The 19,972-nt window shown below is 40.2% G+C and overlaps 1 protein-coding gene across 1 annotated transcript; it reads left to right on the top strand.

Annotated features, from left to right (window-relative positions):
• Positions 1–13,967: 13,967 nt before the first annotated feature.
• On the top strand, positions 13,968–14,873 carry LOC126069569 (olfactory receptor 10A7-like). The gene has a single exon (XM_049873044.1). The coding sequence runs from the start codon at positions 13,968–13,970 to the stop codon at positions 14,871–14,873; it is 906 nt and encodes a 301-aa protein (XP_049729001.1).
• Positions 14,874–19,972: the final 5,099 nt, after the last annotated feature.

Raw genomic sequence — 19,972 nt, 5'->3', positions numbered from 1 at the left:
TGGATCTTATTTCTGCAGTATATGTAGGACCTTTTGAGTTTATTTCTTTCTGAGTGAGCAATGGTAGTTTCTTTCAAAGAATTTGTTCATTTCATCTAAGTTATCTAGTTAATTGGCTTAAGTTGTTCAAAAATAGTTCTTTGTTATCCTGTTTAATTTCTATAAGATCCGTAGTGGTGCTTCTTCTTCCTCCTGAACACTGGTAATTTGTGTCTTCTTTTCTTTCTTCTTTAATCATCCAGCTTGAGGTTTATAAATATTATTGTTCTTGTCTCAGAACCAGGATTTGTATTCATTGATTTTTATTGTTTTTCTCTCATTGATTTGTTTTCTTTATATTTTCCTACCTTCTGCTGGGTTTTGGGTTTAATTTGCTCTTTTTTCTAGTTTCTTAAGCTAGAAGCATAAGTTATTGATTTGAAAGCTTTCTTCCTTTCTTATATAAGCTTATATGCTATAAATTTTTCTAAGTATGTTTTATGTGTGTCTCACATATTTTGATATGATGTGTTTTCATTTTGATTCAATTCAAAATATTTTCTGATTTTGTTTGTGACTTCTTTGACCCATGGATTTTTTTTTAGAATGGTGTTATTTAAGTTCCAATAATTGGGTATTTTCCAGAGTATCAATTTATAGTTTAATTCTGTTGTGGTCAGAGAAAATACTTTCTGTGACTTCAATTCTTTTATATTTATTGTGTTTTCTTTTATAGCCCAGGAAATAGGTTTTTTGGTGAATGCACCCTATGTACCCGAAACCAGTGCGTATTCTTCTGCTGTTGGGTGGAGTGTTCTATAAATGGTAGTTAGGTCAAGTTTTTTGATAGTTTGTACAGGTCTTCTATATCCTTATTTATTTTCTGCCTACTTGTTCTATTGTTAAATGAGGGAGAAATGTTGAAGTATCCAACTGCAATCATGTATTTGTCTTTTTCTACTTTCAGTTTTAACAGTTTTTATTGTGTTTTGGAACTCTGTTGCTAGGTACATATATATTTAGCATTATGATGCCTTCTTAATGAATTGAATCCTGTATCATTATGTAATGCCCCTCTTTATTCCTGGTAATATTGCTTGTTCTAAAATCTACTTGGTCTTATATTAATTATTACAGTCATTTCAACTTTGTTTGGGTTAAGATTTCATGGTATATCTCATTTTCTTTCATCTTACATTTCACTTACTGATATTTATATATTTACTGTGGGCTTCTTGTAAACTGCATATAGTTAAGCCTTGCTTTTGTATACAATCTGACAATATTTGCCTTTTTTGTTTAAACCACTTACATTTAATTGAATTATTTATATAGTTACATTTACTTCTATATCTTGCTATCTCTTCTCTATTAATCTGATCTGTTCTTTGTTTTTCCTCTTTTTTTGTCTTTGAGTAATATTTGTGGTTCCATTTTATTCCTCTATCGACTTATTTATACCTTTTTTCAAAATTTGTTTAGTGATTTCTCTAGGATTTACATTATACATCTTTAATTAAAGTCCAACTTCAAATAATATTATACAGCTTCACATATAGTGTAAGAACCTCACATCAATATAATTTCAATTTATCCCTCACATCTGTTGTACTATTGTTTTCATACATTTTACTTATACATATGTTATAAACCTCATAATACATTGTTATTATTTTTTCTTGAATTTGTCAATTACCTTTTAAAGAAATAAAAACTCATACCACTCAGAGTCTGAACACTGCCATTCACTTCTGCTTATGCATGGTCGGGGGTTGCCTTCTCTGAATCAGCCCCTGGGGGATCATAGAAGTACATATACTTGGAAGGAAGGACCCTTTGGTTCTGGTTCAGCCTATCTAAAGCTTCCTGAAGGATCAGGAACAAATAAGTACCTTCCTGCTCTGGATCTTAGCTCTACCCATTAAGAGGTTGGATGTTAAAGATCTCTAAGGTCCCTTCCACTCGGACATTCTATGATTACTGCTAAAAATGATTACTTCAAGTCCAACTGGATTATCAAGCACTAGGGAAAACACATAATAGATGTCTTCTCTGAGAAACGGAGTCCTTGTCATTTCCCTAGAGATTTGAAAAGGAAGAGAACTGACATTTAAAGAGTGTGTACTATGAGCCATGCACTCTCTGGTGGTACAGCGGTTAAGAGCTATGGCTGTTAACCAAAAGGCTGGCAGTTTGAATCTGCCAGTAGCTCCTTGGAATCCCTATGGGAAAGCTCTACTCTGTCCCATAGGGTTGCTATGAGTTGGAATCCACTCAATGACAATAGGTTTTGTTTTTTTTTTTGGGTTTATTGTAATAGTAATACATAACTTGAAGAAATTTTGGGAGGTTAAAAGGGGTGTATATATGAAGTACCAAGTACAATGCCTGTCAAAAAGTACACACTCAATAATTGTGATTCCTTGGCTCATGCTTTGCCTCCTCTCCACCCACCTCATCACCCTTTAAAATGAGGGAGAAACGGAAACTCAGCAGGCATAAGTAACTTCCAAAGTTACCCAGGCTTTCAGCTCCAGAGGCCATGTATATCCTGTCATATTAAACTTCCTCTGGAGTTTAAAGTCTGCAGTTATTTCCTGTAAGGTCCTACTCTATTAGCATATGCACTTTGAAGGGTTTGCAAGGAGGCCTCTTACTCCGTGACCCAGTTCCCTTTTTTGACCCAAGGTCCGTGTTTGGGAGGTGGCTGCCCAGAAATTTCAGAGGCAGCACAGATTTCCCTATGCAAAATTATTGCTGGTCCCACGGAGCTTGAACTATCCACCTTGGCCTCATTAACATCAGACTCTCAGCTTTGGGCCAACCATCCCCCAGGGAAATCCTCAGGTCACCGAGCAAGAATTCCCTGGAATGCCATACTTCTTTCATTTCTGTTACCCTGATGCAAGTATGGGAAGATGGTCTTGTGAGGGGAAAAACCAAAGGGACAATTTTGAAATAAAAGGCAAAGTAGGTTTACTTGCTCAGGAATGAATTCAGAAAATCATATCCATGACTGGTGGAATATTGAGAATTGGAGCAGGGTGGAGGATATGTGAGTAGCTACAGCCAGAGAAGAAAATGACTGCTGACCCTAGAGAAGAAAGTGGACTGGGGCTTGCCCACTCAGATGTGTGGTCTTTATGGTCTTTGGCCTATGTATTAAAGAAAAAAAAATGTATTAGTAGGGTTAAATGGGGTATGTTGCTGAGGTGAATTTCCATAAATTATCTCAGTAAAGGCTCACAACTCCCCTAGGAGACAGATACCAGGAGTATCCCTATTTTATAGATGAGGAAAATGGGGCTCGAAGAGGTTAAACTGATTTGCTCAACATCATAGAACATCCACTAATCTTGGAGGCAACTTTGTGACTTTAAAATAGTCTTCTTACGAGATCCATCAAGTCTATTCATTCTACAGTAACCTTTCTTGTATTGCCCTTTATTTAGCAGAAAGGGCTTTGGAGTTTTATCTTTAGTAGTGAAGAAAGATGGTTTTGCATGGGGCTTGCCGCACTCTGGTCTGTTACCCACTGAGTGCACACAACAGTCCTGCATTTAGAATGGCATCTATATGTATGTTTAGTACGAGAGTAGGCAGGTAGTTCAAAAATGCTGTTGCATGAAGGAGACTGCTAGACTTGATGGTTTCTTATGGTCCCTTCTGCCTTCAGAGTCACCAGATTTGAGCACTTCTTTCTCTCTGTCTCTCTCCTAGGCTACAGAGGTCAGCCCACTATTAAGTGGGGACCAGCACTCTGGGCTTCCTAGTGGTATCCAAGATGCTCCATCCAATATGACACATTGCTTTGCATTCAGAGGGACACAGTTTGCCTTCCAGAAGTAGCACAGTATTCTGGAAAGAGTGCATTCAGGCTTCAAAGACAGTCAAACCTAATTTGAAATCCAGGTTCTGCTATTTCCTAGCTCTGTGATGTGAGGAAAATCAATTTAACCTTCTCTAGTCCCATTTTCTTCATCTATAAAATAGGGATACTCCTGATATCTGTCTCCTAGGAGTGTTGTGAAGATTTACTGAGATAATTGATGGAAAGAATTTAGCATAGTGCTTGGCACAGAGCATGTGCTGAATGCATATGTGTTGAGTGAACGCAGGAGTGAATATCAGTGTCTTTCTTATTCTCTCTTCTTTTTTTTTTCCTATGATGTGTTGAAGTGCTATTAAAAAGGCTTTTGCTATCCTTTAGTTAAGTGGCAAGCATATAGACATAGAATTCAGTCAACTCAGGGTCTGCACTCTAACTCCATCATCTACTAGCTGCATTACCTTAGTTAGCATTAAAAAATTGCTAAGCCTTAATCGCCATGTGCATAAAATCTAGATTGTAAGGCCAAGTATGCAGAGCTCTTGTGGAGATTAAAGAAGATAATGTATGTGATAGCACACAATACAGGACCTGCATTGTACGTGAATAGTAATGCTAGGTCCCTTTCTCTCTTTTCCCCTGGGTACTTTCACATATGTGGGCTCATTTGTTGTTTTTGCGAGATATGTGTTATAATCATAATGAGATAATGTATGTGGATGAATCTGGTACAATACAATGCAAGTCGTCAATAAATGTTTGTTTCTTTCCTCTTCTTTCCCTTAATTAAGCCAATTATTATCCTGCCAACAATCGTGCTTTTGCATGAACCATGTGAATATTTTAAAGAATGGGGTGCTAATCTTATGTTGTTATCAATTTAGAAGGCAGTCTGGACACCTGGCCTATAATCAGAATTATGTTAATTTTAATAAGTGGACAAAAGATCACAGAGTTTATAGATATAAAGTGTTTGTGTAATTCCTGTTTTATTATTCTGAATTATGAATGGATTAATTTGATATTTCAAAATTTAACAATCATTAGGAGAACATTTTCATATAAATTATACTTTTACATATTAATGCCATGATTTCCTTAACATCTCAAAATGTTTATTGCTCACCAGGAGAAAAAAAATTTTGTTAAACTGGGGATTGGTTGGGGTTGAATACTTCTGACTTTAATCTGGCCTCTCACCTGGTCTCCAACCCTCCCCTTGAATCTGCACTATTTGGTGTGCTAGAATATGATTTGGAGAGGGCCACAGAGCTGCTTATATTGGTGCTTGGAACAAAGAACATCAGGCTGAAATAGAATCTGATCTATGGTCGCAAAAACCAAACCAAAACAAAACTGTTGCCGTTGAGTTGATTCCGACTCATAGAGATTCTATAGGACAGAATAGAATTGCCCCATAGTGTTTCCAAGGAGTGGCTGGTGGATTTGAACTGCTGACCTTTTGGTTAGCAGCCCAAGCTCTTAACCACTGAGACACCAGGTCTCCAAATTGACTCTGAATGGCTCTGTTAGTAACCACGGCCAAGACATTTAAAATGTTTTTGCCTCAGTTTCATCATCTGCCAAAAGAAGATATTATACTTACATGGTGGGGTGGAAACCCTGATGGCGTAGGGGCTAAGTGCTACAGCTGCTAACCAAGGGGTTGGCAGTTCGAATCTGCCAGGAGCTCCTTGGAAACTCTATGGGGCAGTTCGTTTCAAGGATTAAGTAAAATAATTTATAAATAAATTAGTCATGTAAAGACTTTATCGTAGAGTTCACCATAGAACGAAAACTCAATAAATGTTAACAGTTGCTTCTGCTACTACCACCCACCACTGCCTCTACTATTACAGTGACAATGATGTGGCAGAACCATTCCAGAATGGTTACAGAATTGAGTGTTCTGATTGAGCAGCATTCCAGATCTCTGAAGGATGGGCTAAGAACCTTCTTAATTTCAACGCCCATTTTTGAAACCTTCCCAAGGCAGCTGAGTTCACATTGCTTGAGTTACTGTGGAGTGTCTGGGCTCATCACTGAATCTTAATCCACTGAGACTCTTTCAGGAACATAGGAGGATCATTCATACCCTTTGTGACTATTGTCCAGTCAGTCAGCTGCAGAAAGTGTAGGAAACTGGGCTGAATGAGTTTTGAGTGAAGTTCTTTAAAAATTTTATAATTTGAATTGTGATTTCATCTTCTATTATATTTTTTCTCCCCTCAAAGCAGAGTATATTAAACTTTCTTTGTTGAGTCTCAACTAATCAGAATTTCATAAGAACTATTTCCATGTCTCTAAATAGACCAGAGAGCCTGTTATGCAGAGAGATTTCTCTAGGTCCCATGTATATGCAAGGAAGTAGAATGAAGGGAATACAAATAGGTTGATTGAGTTCTTTTGAAAATTGACCAGTTGTTTGGCTGCTCCGGGGACTGAATTAATCCAGGCAAATTTCCTAAGTAACATATTGTTAGCTCGGGTGGGAACAGTGAACCTGGATGTGTAGTCTGGAAATTTTCAATAAGTTACAGACCAGTGTGCAAGTATGACTTTACTGGCAATAAAAGTGGAAGGCAAAGGGAGCTGTGGAGCCTTTTGAGTGGTTCAAATAATCTCCTGTGAGAATGCAGAGGCCTGGACACCAATGGTCTCTTATTGAAGCTCCAGGGCCTTAGGTTTCTAGAATGCCTTACTCCAACAATATTCCTTCTTTAGATGTTTTTCTTGGGAACCTCCTTCCTTCCCCCCTCCCTCCTTCCCTTCATTCCTTCCTTATAGTCCTTATACTTCTTTCTTCCCAAAATATCTACTGAGTGTGCATCAAATGCCTAGGCGCTGTACTAGCCATTGGGGTATCGTGTAATCAAGACAGACACGGCTCCTACTCTCAATGAGTTAAGGATTTATAATGTTCTGGGATGGATCTGATCGGATGGTAGGAAAAAGATAGCTCCTCAGTTGTGTTTGGGCTTTATACTATATATGCAAATTTCTTATGAATGAGTATTTCATCCTTTTCTTGAACTTACAGGCTTTAAGATCTTAGACAAAAGGAACATTTGTAGACTGGAGCTGACCAGGTTGAGGTAGCAGAGAACTGGGGCTAGTATGGGATTGAGGGTACGGACTTCTTGCCTCTGACCCAGCCTCATAACTGAAGCAGCTTAGGCATCTCTTGCTTGCTATGCTTACCCAAATTACAGAGAGGAGATGAGGTGTGTATAATTAAAACAAACAAGAAAACAAACAAACAGAATCACAAATTAAAACAAAACACCAAACCAAACAAAACACAGAAATAGAACAAACACACAAAACTCTTCTTTGTAGCTGGCCCCACAGAAGGTTTCTTTGTTTGGCTTTGAAGGGCTCACTACATTTTTTTAAAGTCACTTGATGTGGGGTTGAGACTGCAGCATTAACACCTAATAAGCAAATGAGAAGATCAACTCACTTGTGTCTAAAGGAGAATTTAGGACCAGGCTGCTTGATCTCCACCAGCCCCCTTCTCTTGGGGGGGGAAAAAAAAGGTTTATTTTGGCATCGCTTAAAAAAAAATTTTTTTTCCTGGTACTGGCCCAAAGAGCCTCAGGGTGCTGCCAGTCCCCTGAAAGTTTGTAAAATCTCCTCCTGGAAGACTAGAGGGACAAAGCCACGTGTGTCAGGATAGGCTGGAATCAGGCTTAAAATCCTGGGGCTTATCGTGCTAGAGCCATGGGACAGGACTTTGGAACTTAAGGCTGTCATGCTTAGGAAAAAGAAATTCTATGACAGATTTTCATCCACTGGGGTTATTCATGAGTACATCAGAAGGGTGTTAAAGACTGAGTAGTACTGGGAATAAGAGCGGAAACCCAAACGTCTTCTTTCACTTTTACAGACTCAACAAATACCATTTCTATGTTTTAACAACCTCCAAAGGGGACAGTAGCCATCAGTCAAGTAAACAATAATGTCGGGAGCAGAAGTTTCAGTTCACTGGTATTGTCCTTTTCCTCTTATTTAAGATCTTGTAAATTAATTGGTTTTCTTTTAGCCCAGAGAAGAGAAAATCTAGGTGTGGGGACGGAATGGGACCATGATCTCTGTCTTTGATGATATGAAAGGCTATGATGTATAGGATCAACAAGTACACTAATGACAAATGGGTAGAATTGAAAAGAATTTTGATTTAGCAATATTCCTAATAATTAGCTGTTCAACCATGGAATAGATGATCTTGAAAACTAATAATAACAAGAACAATAATAACTGTTATTAATGACTGTTATTGTCATTTCTGATGTACTTTGTATAGTGCTTTAAATAACTTAAAAAAAACATTGTGTCTCATTTAATTTACTAATTTCATATATCTAGTATAGGTAACATTATTGTTATTTTATAGACGAAGAAGCTGAGGCCCAGAGTGGTTAAGAATACTACTCAAGGTCACACAGCTAATATGAATATCTGATGATTGATCTTAAGGGGGTGCTTAAGGAAAGTTTCCCTTCTTTGGCTTGTTTCAGAGTGTAAAAAAGCTGTTTCCAGACAGAAAAGAATCAAATGGTGGCTCAGACTTCCAGTGAGGTAAGACCCGTTTACCAAGCCAGAGTCCAGTGTAGAAATACACTCTGCAAACCAGTCTGGATGACAGTGAACTATTTTGTTTATTGCCATTTCTATTTAAAGGTTGTGTTCTCTGATTTCAGTGTGAAAATGTAGGTCTTCGCAAGGGGATGCCATCAAGTACACCTTTCCCCTGATCTTTACAGTGACAACCCCACTGTTTCCTATGTGTACAGATATATGTCACTGAGCTCATATGAAATTACTTTCCAGTGCCTGTGAATACTCACAGGTTTCACAATTTGCCTAAAACAGTAAAGGTTGCCTTCAGAAAAGAACCAGGTTTTGCCCTTTTGTGCACAAAAACAAACAACCGAAATAATTCATTTGGTTGACTTGTCCATTTTCCTAGTAGTTTTTTTTGGCATGTGGAAGACAAGTCCTCTGTGAGTGCAGCCCGGATGTGTGTGTGTGTGTGTGTGAGAGAGAGACCACCCTATAGCACTGTTTTAACATTTTCTCTTAATATGTTTTTTAAAGTTCTGCCTGATAATCATGGATTGTATCTGGAGGCCCACTTGTTAAAAGCAGGTTGAGTCATAAGCAGATTGTAAGAGTCCAGGAGACCTGCAGTGATGACTAAGAGAGTCATTATTCGATAAAAAGGGGGGAAAATAGGTACTGGTTTGAAAGGAAGGCTGGGGGAGCATGAAGAACTTCTTGAACAGGGGAAAAAAAAACCCACTTGGAAGCTAGCTGGCAGGGTGAGTGGGGACCGGAGAAAACCGGTCTTGTGCAGTAGGACTTGCTGCTGCATTTTAATCACATCTCTATGTGACTGTTTTTTTCCTCTCTCTGTTTTTTCATCAAGCGAAAAAGGCCACAGAAGGGATTTAGCAGTAACCTAGCTCTTCAAACTCTGTACTCTACTCCCTTGCACATTTTAATTTGAAATCTAACATTCTTCATAAGTTCAAATAGATGCCAACAGTATATTTTTGTCACCTTGTAAATATTGACAGTTTAAAATTAACCCTTACACCACTCTTTTAACTTCTTCAATGGATTTTAAATGCTACAGTATTTTTTATATTCCCTCTAATCCTTTAATATATAAATGGACACATCCTCTAATAGTCGGACATTTAACACCATTTCTTTGTTTCTTGGGCTCATATTTCCATTAACTGTCCCGCAGGATTTTATTCTAATGTCATACATATTTTTTTACTTGAAAGTCTTTTCTTGATCATCCCATCATACACTTCAACAAAAATATGCCTATAAAATGAAAATTTTAACTAAAAAAAAAAATGTCATATGAAGATAAGGCTCCAAAGTGTTAAGATAGATTAAATAGATGATAGACAGCTAGCTAGCTAGGTGATAGGTACTTCCCAAAATTATACAGCTAGTAAGTGACACAATGTTGTTTAGAATCCTGGGTCTAAATTCAAAGTCCAAGATCTTATCCACTCTTCTGTTCTCTGAGGCCTCAAAGAAGAAAATGACTGCAGCCATGGTAAGACTGAAAATGGCAGAGGGGTAGATCTTTCTCTTGTAAAGTTGGAGAAGGGTAATTGTGAAAGGAGAGGAGAGAAAAGAGAACTGGAATGACTCTTCGACCTCAGACACATTCACAGCAGATCAATTTTAGAGAACAGTCCATATATAAATTGGAAATTAATTCTCTTAAAACTCTCCCTGTTGCCACACCTCCTTGAGAAGTCATTGTGTATCTCCAGGGCATGGTTTCTCAATCTTAGCACTATTGACATTTTGGGCCAGATAATTCTTTGTTGTAGGGGGCTCTCCTGTGCATTGTAGGATGGTTAGCAACATTGGTGGTCTCTATCTACTAGATGCCAGCAGCAGCCCCTTAGTTGTGACAATCAGAAACGTCTCTAGACATTGTCAGATATTTCTTGGGGGGCAAAATTGTTCCCAATTAAGAACCACTGATCTAGGGCTCTGCATACCCCACTTTGAATATTACTTATCTAGCTTGTTAGGAACGTGAAAAAGGCCCAAACAGTCAAATGCTTTATTTGGGTTTTATTCAGAAAAAGAATAAAACCTGGTCATTTGCATTTAAATTCTCTTCCTGTTTTAAGGGTATACAATCCAAAAGTTACACACATCATTGCCATTCACACCCCACTGGCTCAACCTAGCTGCAAAGAAAATGTGGGTTTGGCTAGGCAGCCATGTATCCAGCTATGTTGTTGTTAGTAGCCACTGAGTGGACTCTGGCTCGTGGCGACCCCACGCGTGGGGGTCAGCAAACTACAGCCTGAGAGCCAGCAATGCTTTCGGATAAATAAAGTTTCATTGGCACACAGCCATGTGCATCTATTTATGTATGTCTATGCTGCTTTCTTGTGACAGAGACTTTATGACCATAAAGCCTGAAACACTATCTGGCCCTTTAAGAAAAAGTTTGCTGACTCCTGCTGTAGAAGAAGGAGAGAATGGATATTTGGGGACAACTTTAATAGGCCCTGTCACAATTCTTATTTAACAGATGAGGGAACTGAAGATTATAGGGGTCAAGTGAATTACCCAAGATCACATACTAACAAGTGGCAGAGCTAAGATCTGGACATGGCTCTGTTTGGCTCCAAAGGCAAAGCACTTTTCATTGTACCATACAGCTTCTCTACTTCATTCAGCAAGTATTTATTGTGTTTACTATGTACCAGGCACTGTTCTAGGTGCCAGGGATTCAGTAGTGAACAAAATAGAGGAAATTCCTGCTTTCGTGGAGCCCACATTAAAGGAGACAGACTATTAAAAAGAATCAAGTAAAATATAAGTCAGAGGTGATAGATGCAATAAATAAAAATAAAGCAGGAAACAAGAGAAGGCAGTGATAGAGCAGAGGTAGGAATTCATTTTTAAAAGGAATGGTTAAGGATGGCCAAGATAATTGTAGAAAGAAAGGAAGATGAGTCCGAGCCAAAGTTCTTGAGGAGGAAGGGGGAACCTGGGCTGAGGAGATTCCCCCTCAACCCAGCAAAAAAAAAAAAAAAATCCTGAGTTGCCCTGGAAGGAGCAGGGCCTAAAAGAAGAAGGTGAACCAAGAGCAGGAGCTGGGCAGGAACTGGAGCTAAAGGAAAAAAGAGTAGTAGGGGTGCCCATGGTTGGTGTGTGGTGGTGCAAGGTAAATGCGTAGGAAGAAGGATGGCTTAAAGGTACAAGATTAAGGTGGAGAGTTTGCCTTCAATGCTTTTAGGCAGAATTGTAAAAGCCCTTTTCGCATAGACAAAGATGAGTATGCATGCATGTACACACATACATGTAAACAATAGCAGGCAGCGACTCAGCTTGGTGTGGTGGAAAGATCATGGGTGTTGGAGTCACACAGAGCAGTTTGAATCTCAGCTTTGCCACATGCCTATTTGATGACTTTGGGCAACTTGTTAGTTCTACACATTATTAATATTAGTCATGATTTATTGAACATTTCCTATGTGACAGGCACTTTATATACATTATCTCATCTAACCCTTGCATAGCCCTATAGATCGATACTAGTGTTATGTTAAACTGTCTTTAAGTTATAAATTAAGCGGTGAAATTAAGCAGTGATAGGTAACACTGGGTTGGAGGTAACACTTAAGAAGTAATGAGAAATGTACAACTTTCCTTCAGTGCATTTACGGTGCTTGATATTATTTAAGTATATATATATATAAAGATTATATATATATATAAATAAAATATAACTGGACAGCACTGGATTTTTTAAATTTATATATATAAAATATATATATAAATAAAAAAACAAACCCAGCGCTCTCGAGTCGGTTCCGACTCAAAGCGACCTTATAGGACAGAGTAGAACTGCCCCATAGAGTTTCCAAGGAGCACCTGGTGGATTCAAACTGCAGACCTTTTGGTTAGCAGCCGTAGCACTTAACCCCTACGCCACCAGGGTTTCTAGTTTTAAGTATAACAATTAGTGATGTTGTGTAATGCTTCTGTGGAGCGGTTTTTATAGATAATTTTATTATGTAAACGAAAATCTTTGATGCTTGTTTAGTGCTTACTTTGTGTCAGACAGTGTTCTAATTAGTTTACATGCATTTACTTCTCTAAACAACATTGCCAGGAGATGCTATTATTATCCTCATATTTCACGTGAGAAAAGTGAGGGACAGAGAAGTTAAGTAACTTGTCAAGGTCACACAGCCAGTAAATGTTGAGGCTGGAATTTAATCCCAGGAAGTCTGGCTCTGGAGATCATATGTTTAATTATTAAATTAAACTGCCTCACAAAAAAAGGGCAAGAGTAAAATTGAACGAGAAAACATGCTGTTTTCTTTCCCACTGTCAATGATGTATATGGAAAGCCTGGTTATTTGGACCTTGTGATCTAACCCAGGGTCAATACCTCCCTAATGTTAGCATATCTGAATTACAAATATCTCACTTCTAGAAGGCTGCCCTGGGAAACCCAAATTTAAAAAGTGATGGCAAAGATGATGGCATGTGTGCCTTTTCTCTATGTATATCTATCTCTACCTGACTATGTAGTTTCAGATCCAGATGGGTGTGTGTGTGAGTGCATGTGCGTGCTTGTGCGTGTGGCTGTGGGTGTTTAGATATGTGCATGCGAATCTAACAAGTAGTTTTGGATGTCAGCTGCTGGGCTTTCTCCCCAGAAACCTAAAATCCAGCCTTTTCATGAGACTAGATTCAAAAATAAGAAACCCTTATTCCCTTCTAGGTTTTCCAGAATCTACTCTTTCTACAGAGGCTGCTGTTCTGTTATCTCAGGAATGTAGCCACCAAACAAGTATGAGTAATCCCGTAACATCAATGGAACGATTCTCTGCTTCAGTCTTGGCATTTCAGTCCCATCCCATGCTCTGATCACAGAAGGTTTTATGAATATGTTTTGCTATCTAGCCTGCCATTGCTTGAATTTTCTTAATATTTAAAAGAACATTCTTTGGGAATTTCTTTCGTCCAAAATGGCATGAAGAATTCCCAGCATGTGCTCTACCTGTATTCTTTGAATGATACATTTGGGGGTCTTGACTTGCCACCAAAGGAGCCCTGGTGGCACAGTGGTTAAGCACTTGGCTGCCAACCCAAAGCTCTGTGGTTCGAACCCACCTGCCACTCCGCAGGAGGAAGATGTGGCAGTCTGCCTCCATAAAGATTTATAGCCTTGTAAACCCTATGGGGAAGTTCTACTCTGTCCTATAAGTTCGCCATGAGTCGGAATCGACTTGATGGCAGTGGATTTTGAACTACCACCAGTAGGGTGGCACTCTGGACTGTTCCCTTAGGGATGGGGACATATTTTCACTGAATCATTCCTTCTCCCATTTAGTCTCCTCATTCCCCCTCCACACCTTGACCAGATGATAGGTTCAGCTGATTCCTATAAAAAAGCTTTTCTGAGGGCAAATTTAACTGCTATGATGACGACCACCACAAGAAATGCCCTCATCGGCACAGAGCTCTAACCGCTGATAGAACTGGGCTATGGGAGAAATGTAAGTGGTAGAGTGACCGGACACAGAGTATGGAGAGGCTGACACTTCCGCTGGAATTTTTGTCTTCTGTGGGGCCAGGAAATGCCACTATGGTGGTGACTGAGTTTATCATGCTGGGGTTTGGAGACCTCAAGAAACTGGGTCCTTTCCTCTTCCTGGTGCTTGGCATTGTATACCTAGCCACCATATCTGGGAATCTCCTCCTCGTGGTCCTGGTGAGCACTCAGCAGGGACTCCAGACACCGATGTACTTCTTTCTGGCAAACCTCTCATGCCTGGAGGTCTGTTATACATCAAACATTGCGCCTAGAATGCTGATGGACTTGCTGAGAGAGAACAAAGTGATTTCCATGGTAGGTTGTATTATTCAACTCTACTTCTTTGGGGCCCTGGGCAGCACTGAATGTTATCTTCTGGCAGTGATGTCATATGACCGGTATCTGGCTGTCTGCCGACCCTTACACTACCCAACACTAATGCATGGGATGATGTGTGTGGGGCTAGTAATTGGCTCATGGGTCAGTGGCTTCACAGTGGCAGCTGCATTCCAGGCTGCTATGGTGTCCAGCTTGACCTTCTGTGGTGACAATGAGATTGACCACTTCTTCTGTGACTTGGAACCTCTGCAGAAGCTCTCCTGCTCAGATCCCCATCTAGTCAGCCTGGTCTGCATGAGTCTAACAGTACTGGTAACCCTGGCCCCCTTTGGACTAACCCTAGCATCCTACTGGAGGATTCTTTCCACGGTGTTGCATATACCTTCCATGACTGGTAGGCAGAAGGCATTCTCCACCTGCTCCTCTCACCTAGTGGTTGTGACCTTGTTTTATGGAACCTTGATCCTGGTCTATGCTGTGCCCTTGGCTGGCCAGGTGCCAGCTCTCAACAAAACCTTCTCCTTGCTATATACAGTTGTCACTCCCATGTGTAACCCTCTTATATACAGCCTCAAAAACAAGAATGTCAAGGAGGCCCTGAGAAAGCTAAGAAGTTGATCCTACAATGATGAGCTGCATTCAACTCACAACAGTTATGGCAGTATGAAAGTCAAGGCACTTTCCCCATCCTCTGGGGACTCCCAGTCTGATTAGAAAGGCATAGGATAGATAGTAATTTTTATAACCCCAAATATTGGCTAATCCCGAAATCATCTCTTTATTTGATTTGAGGGAAGAGTTAGTACCTTTGTCTCGGTTAAAGTCTCCTTAAAATGATTGGGTTTTACTTGAACATATTTACACTGTGGGAGGAAAGAAGGAATTTCTAACTGATTGGAGGGGAACCATTCTGGGATAGGTAATAAATAATTTCTGCATACAACCCTCCAAAAAACTCAATACTGAAGGGAAGAATTTGTAGGTATGCTTTAGTTGTGTTTCTCTTCCTCTGTGTGCGTGTGTGTTCTTTTTAAAAATAATTATATAATTAATGGAAAACAACCTAATGTAAAGACCTAACGAAGTTTATAGTAGGAAATATGAACAAACACACATGCTCAAAATGTGTTTTAATGCCCCTGCTTAGCTAAATTCACCCCATTTTGTCCTTCATGGCCCAGCTCAAGCCCTATCTTCTCTTGAAACCCTCCCTGACTTTCTGCTTATGCCATTTCTTCCCCAGAGAAGTACATTATTCCTTTTCATTTGACGTGTAGCTCTGCCCTTTTTATGTATATATACTATCATCACAGAAAAAATGTAAACCTTTCGATGGCAGAGACAGGGAGTCATTTCTATCTGTATCTTCAAGTACCCAGCATAATGCCCTACACACAACAGATATTTAATTCCTGACTTCACAGGATTAAAACCCAAGCTTCTCAGCATAGGATTTGAGACTTTCCATGACCTTGCTCTTGTGTCCTTCTCCAATCTTATCTCCCACTAGGCTCCATCTCACAACTTACCTTATCACACCTGTGTATCCTTACTCATGCCCTCTGCCTGGAAAATCCTGCCCCTACTGGTTTTTCACCTGGCTAATGATTTTTTGTCCTTTACTACTCAGATCCACCATCATCCTCTACAGAAAGTCTTGCCTGACTGTCTTGTCCCATCCAAATATATTGAACCAAGTGATGCTCTCCTGTGTCTCCATAGGATTCATTGTGGACCTGGGTTTAAGCAGTGTCATGGATTGAATTATGTCCCCCCCAAAATGTGTGTATCAATTTGGCTAGGCCATGATTCCCTGTATTGTGTGATTTTCCTATATGTTGTATATCCCTGCCTCTATGATGTTAATGAGGGAGGATGGATGGTAGTTGTGTTAGTGAGGGAGGGTTCAGCCTACAAGATTGGATTGTGTCTTGAGGCAGTCTTTTGAGATAGAAAAGAAAGAAGCAAGCAGAGGGACAGGGGGACCTTATACCACCAAGAATGCAGTGCTGGGACCAGAGGGAGTCCTTGTCCCTGCTCGAGGAAGCTCCTAGTCCGGGGGAAGATTGATAAGGCCAACAGAGAGAGAAAGCCTTACCCTGGAGCTGATGCCCTAAGTTCAGACTTTTAGCTTACTTTACTGTGAGGAAATAAATTTCTCTTTGTTAAAACCATCCATTTGTGATACTTCTGTTATAGCAGCACTAGATGACTGAGACAAGCAGTTATCACATTATCTGGTTATTTGCCACTTTGTCTTCAGAGCCTAGATGAGTGCTTGGCATATAGTAGGCACTCAATGAATATTTGTTGAGTGAATGGCTGAAAGGTTATGTGTCTTCCTCCCTTACCAGACGGTGGTTATTTCTTCGGCTGCTAGGAAGGCTTATAACAAGGATATCTAAATCGGTTTGAGTTGGGAGCATCATAGAAGGCTTCTCTGAGAATGTGACAGGTGAACAGGAACCTGAAACATAAATAGGAGAAACAGGCCAGAGAAAGACAGGCTATAAGAAAGGGTAGGATAGGGAAGGATTTCAACAGAGGGACTAGCTAGAAGCAAGGCCTTGCAGTGGTAAAGATCTCGGAGAGTTTTGGGAACATAGAAAAAGGTGGTGTGGTTGGAACGTACCGATTGAGGGAGAACATCTCATAGATAGGGCTGGGAAGGTAATTAGGAACCAGATAATGCAGGACATCACTGGATTTCATTATAGGTGAGACTGGAACTCTTTGGTTTTCAGTAGAGTGACATGACTCATTTAATGTTTTAAGATCACTCCAGCTGCTATGTGGAAAATGACTTTTGAAGAAAATGGAGGGCTACTGAATATTGGGAAATCAGGACACTATTACAATGTTACTGGTGAGAGGTGATAGTGGTATGAAATAGGAGAGTCATGGCACAGATGATGAGAACTGAATTGATCTAGATACATTCAGAGGTAAAACTGAATGGATTTGGTGATGGATTCAGAGGAAGGGCATCATTAATAATTTTCAGGTTCATGAATTTCAGGTTCATGAATTGAAACTGTACTTGTATCACTCACTAAGATGGGAGAACCCTGGAATAGGGCCAGGTTTGGAGGAAAGAAGGAGAAATAATGAGATCAATTTTGTACAAAAGGATTCTGAAGTCAAGCAGGTAGTTACATATATACTGGTTTGGAACCCAGAAGAGATATCTGGGATAGAAATATAATTTTAGAAGCCATCAGCATGTAGGTGGCATTTAAAATCATGAAAGTAGGGAGTTTATGCAGAGAAACAGTTTAGAGGGAGAAGAGTAGAGAGCCCAGAATGGAACCCTGGGAATTCCATCATTTAGAGGTCATGTAGATGGAAAAAAAAAAAAAAAGTAACCAGCAAATGAGACTGAGGAGGGGATAGAGAGACAGGAGGAAAACCATGAGTGTGTAGGCTCCTGCAAGTAGAGGCAAGAGAGTGTTTCAAGGAGGGGAGCCTGGCAAATTATCCTGAAGGCTATTGACAAGAGGAGTAGGCAGAATCCATTGTATCTGGTAACATGCAGGACATCGATGACTTCAGTAAAAGGACCTTTGGTAAAGTGATCAACCCAGAAACCATATTGGAGTGAGATAAGGAATAGAGAAAAGGTGAGGAAGGGAAGTCACCAAGTGCAGATAATTCTTTGGAGGAATCTGGCTCTGAAAGGAAATAGATTTGCTGAGAGCATGGAGCTTAAGGGAGGCTGTTTGTTTTTACAATACAAAACAGTAAAAAATATTTGAATACTGTTAGGAAGAAGGATTCTTTAGAGAGGGAGAAGTTGAAGATGCAGGAGACAGGAGGGATATGGAGTTGTATCATCCCTGAGAAAACAGGAGGGTCCAGGGTCCAGGGTCCAGAGCACATGTGAAGGGATTGGCTGCTGATCAAAGGAGTGACATTTCTTTTACTGTAATAAATACGTACTTGGTACCTATTATGTGTTTGGTTTGTGTAAAGTACTAGGGATGCAACAGTGAATAAATTATGGTCCCTTCCTTCAGAGCTCACAGTGTGGTGAGAGAGACAGATAAGTAAGCAATTACAATCAGGTTGATTAGTGATATAATAAGTACAGGGTCCTATAGAAGCAATGGGGGAAACGCATCCAAACCAATCTGGAAGGGGGGGTACGGTCAGGTTAAAGGAAGGCTTCCCAGAGGAGGTGTTATCTGAGTTGGATCTATATAAATGAGTAGAATTTCATGGGTGAGTCCTGGGGAGGCCATTCCATGTAAAGTTAACATCATCTGAAGTGGCTTGGATACTGCAAGTAATCCTATGTGACTGGATGTATAGGGTGTGGGCCATAGTGATAAGAACTGTGACTTGAGAGGCTGGAGCCAATTCATGAGGGACCTTATATTCCAAGTCAAGAAATATTTATTCCCTTCCCCTCTTTATTCACCTGGATAACTCCCATTTTTTTTCCAGAAAGCCTTCTCTTACATCTATCGTGGCACTTCTCACACAGAATAGTGAACAAGAATTTGCTTGTTGATCTCCTTGAATATACAGCAAGCTCCTTGAGGGCAGGGGCTGTGTCCTGTTTACTGAGCTATGCCCAGTGCCTGGCAAATGTTTGGCATATAGTGAAAATAGGCCCTCAATGAATGACTGGTATGTTCTTTGGGGCAGCATTGGAACTTCCTGTCTCTCTTGGACTGATAGTCCAGGACACTCCATATTTTGCATTTACTTTTCTCTTCGCTTTGTTCCTCTACTGATGACCCAGTACCCTCAACACTTGGCTCTTATCCCATTTCTCCACATGGTTTTCCCTTTGGACCAAGGCCCCTGGGAGCTTCAGGTGTGTTTACTTTCACCCAAAAGCAGCAGTCCCCCACTTCAGGCAGCCTCTCATGTATCCAGGTTCCTGCTGTCCCTAAGGAAGCCTGGTTCATACCATGTGAAGTCTTGCAGTCCAACCTTGTCACCTTGCTTCTGCCCCTGGTTCTGCCAGGACTAGTGCTTAACTTAGCCTAAGCAGGGTCATTAGGTCAGTTTCAAGGAAGTAGCTCTGGCTGGAATGGACCAAAGAACAGGTGGCAGCTCTGGCAAGAGGATGCAGTTGAGGCTACAGAATGGGGTAATGGGGTTGCTGTGCTCAACAGGTGGGCAGGGTCAGATAATCCAAGAAATCTCCAACTGAGCCAAATTTGACCCATGGGATGCCTGTTGAAGAAAGCAACACAGGGCAGTAGAACAAGAAACCAGGAAGAATGATGGTCAAAGCCAGATGAAGGGCAGAAACAATGTGTTTGCATTAGATTCAATTTATTTTAAAAAAAAGTACATTCCTTCACACCTGCCCATTTCTACATGCATGAACAACCCCAACTTGAGCATATGTATGCACGTGCACGCACACAAACACACACACATTCCAAAGACACAAAATGCTGACACAGACCTATACCCACGCTGGCAGAACCTAGTGTGACATGCTTTTCTTGGCAGATACTGTGACACCTGTTTGGCATTGGCAGGGAAGGAGGTGTTGTTCTTATGCAAGTGTATGTCCCGAAAATAATAGAAGCATCCCTTGAAGCTACCAAGTCCTTTTCATTGTAATTGTTTCAAATGGATAGCTTTCTTTCTTCTTATATAAGTGAACTGGATACAAATTAACTTCTTCTGCATGATTCCAAGCCATCTTTATGGACACTGATTATTGGGCTGGGCTGAGATATAGGGTGCTATCT

Source organism: Elephas maximus, chromosome X, assembly GCF_024166365.1.
Source record: "Elephas maximus indicus isolate mEleMax1 chromosome X, mEleMax1 primary haplotype, whole genome shotgun sequence".
In the NCBI taxonomy this organism is placed as follows: Eukaryota; Metazoa; Chordata; class Mammalia; order Proboscidea; family Elephantidae; genus Elephas; species Elephas maximus.
The sequence above is the reverse complement of the archived record's forward strand: the minus strand, read 5'-3'. Positions and strand labels throughout refer to the sequence as shown.

Coding starts and splice junctions, on each gene's coding strand:
- LOC126069569 (XM_049873044.1), top strand. CDS start 13,968: ATGGTGGTGACTGAGTTTATCATGCTGGGGTTTGGAGACCTCAAGAAA.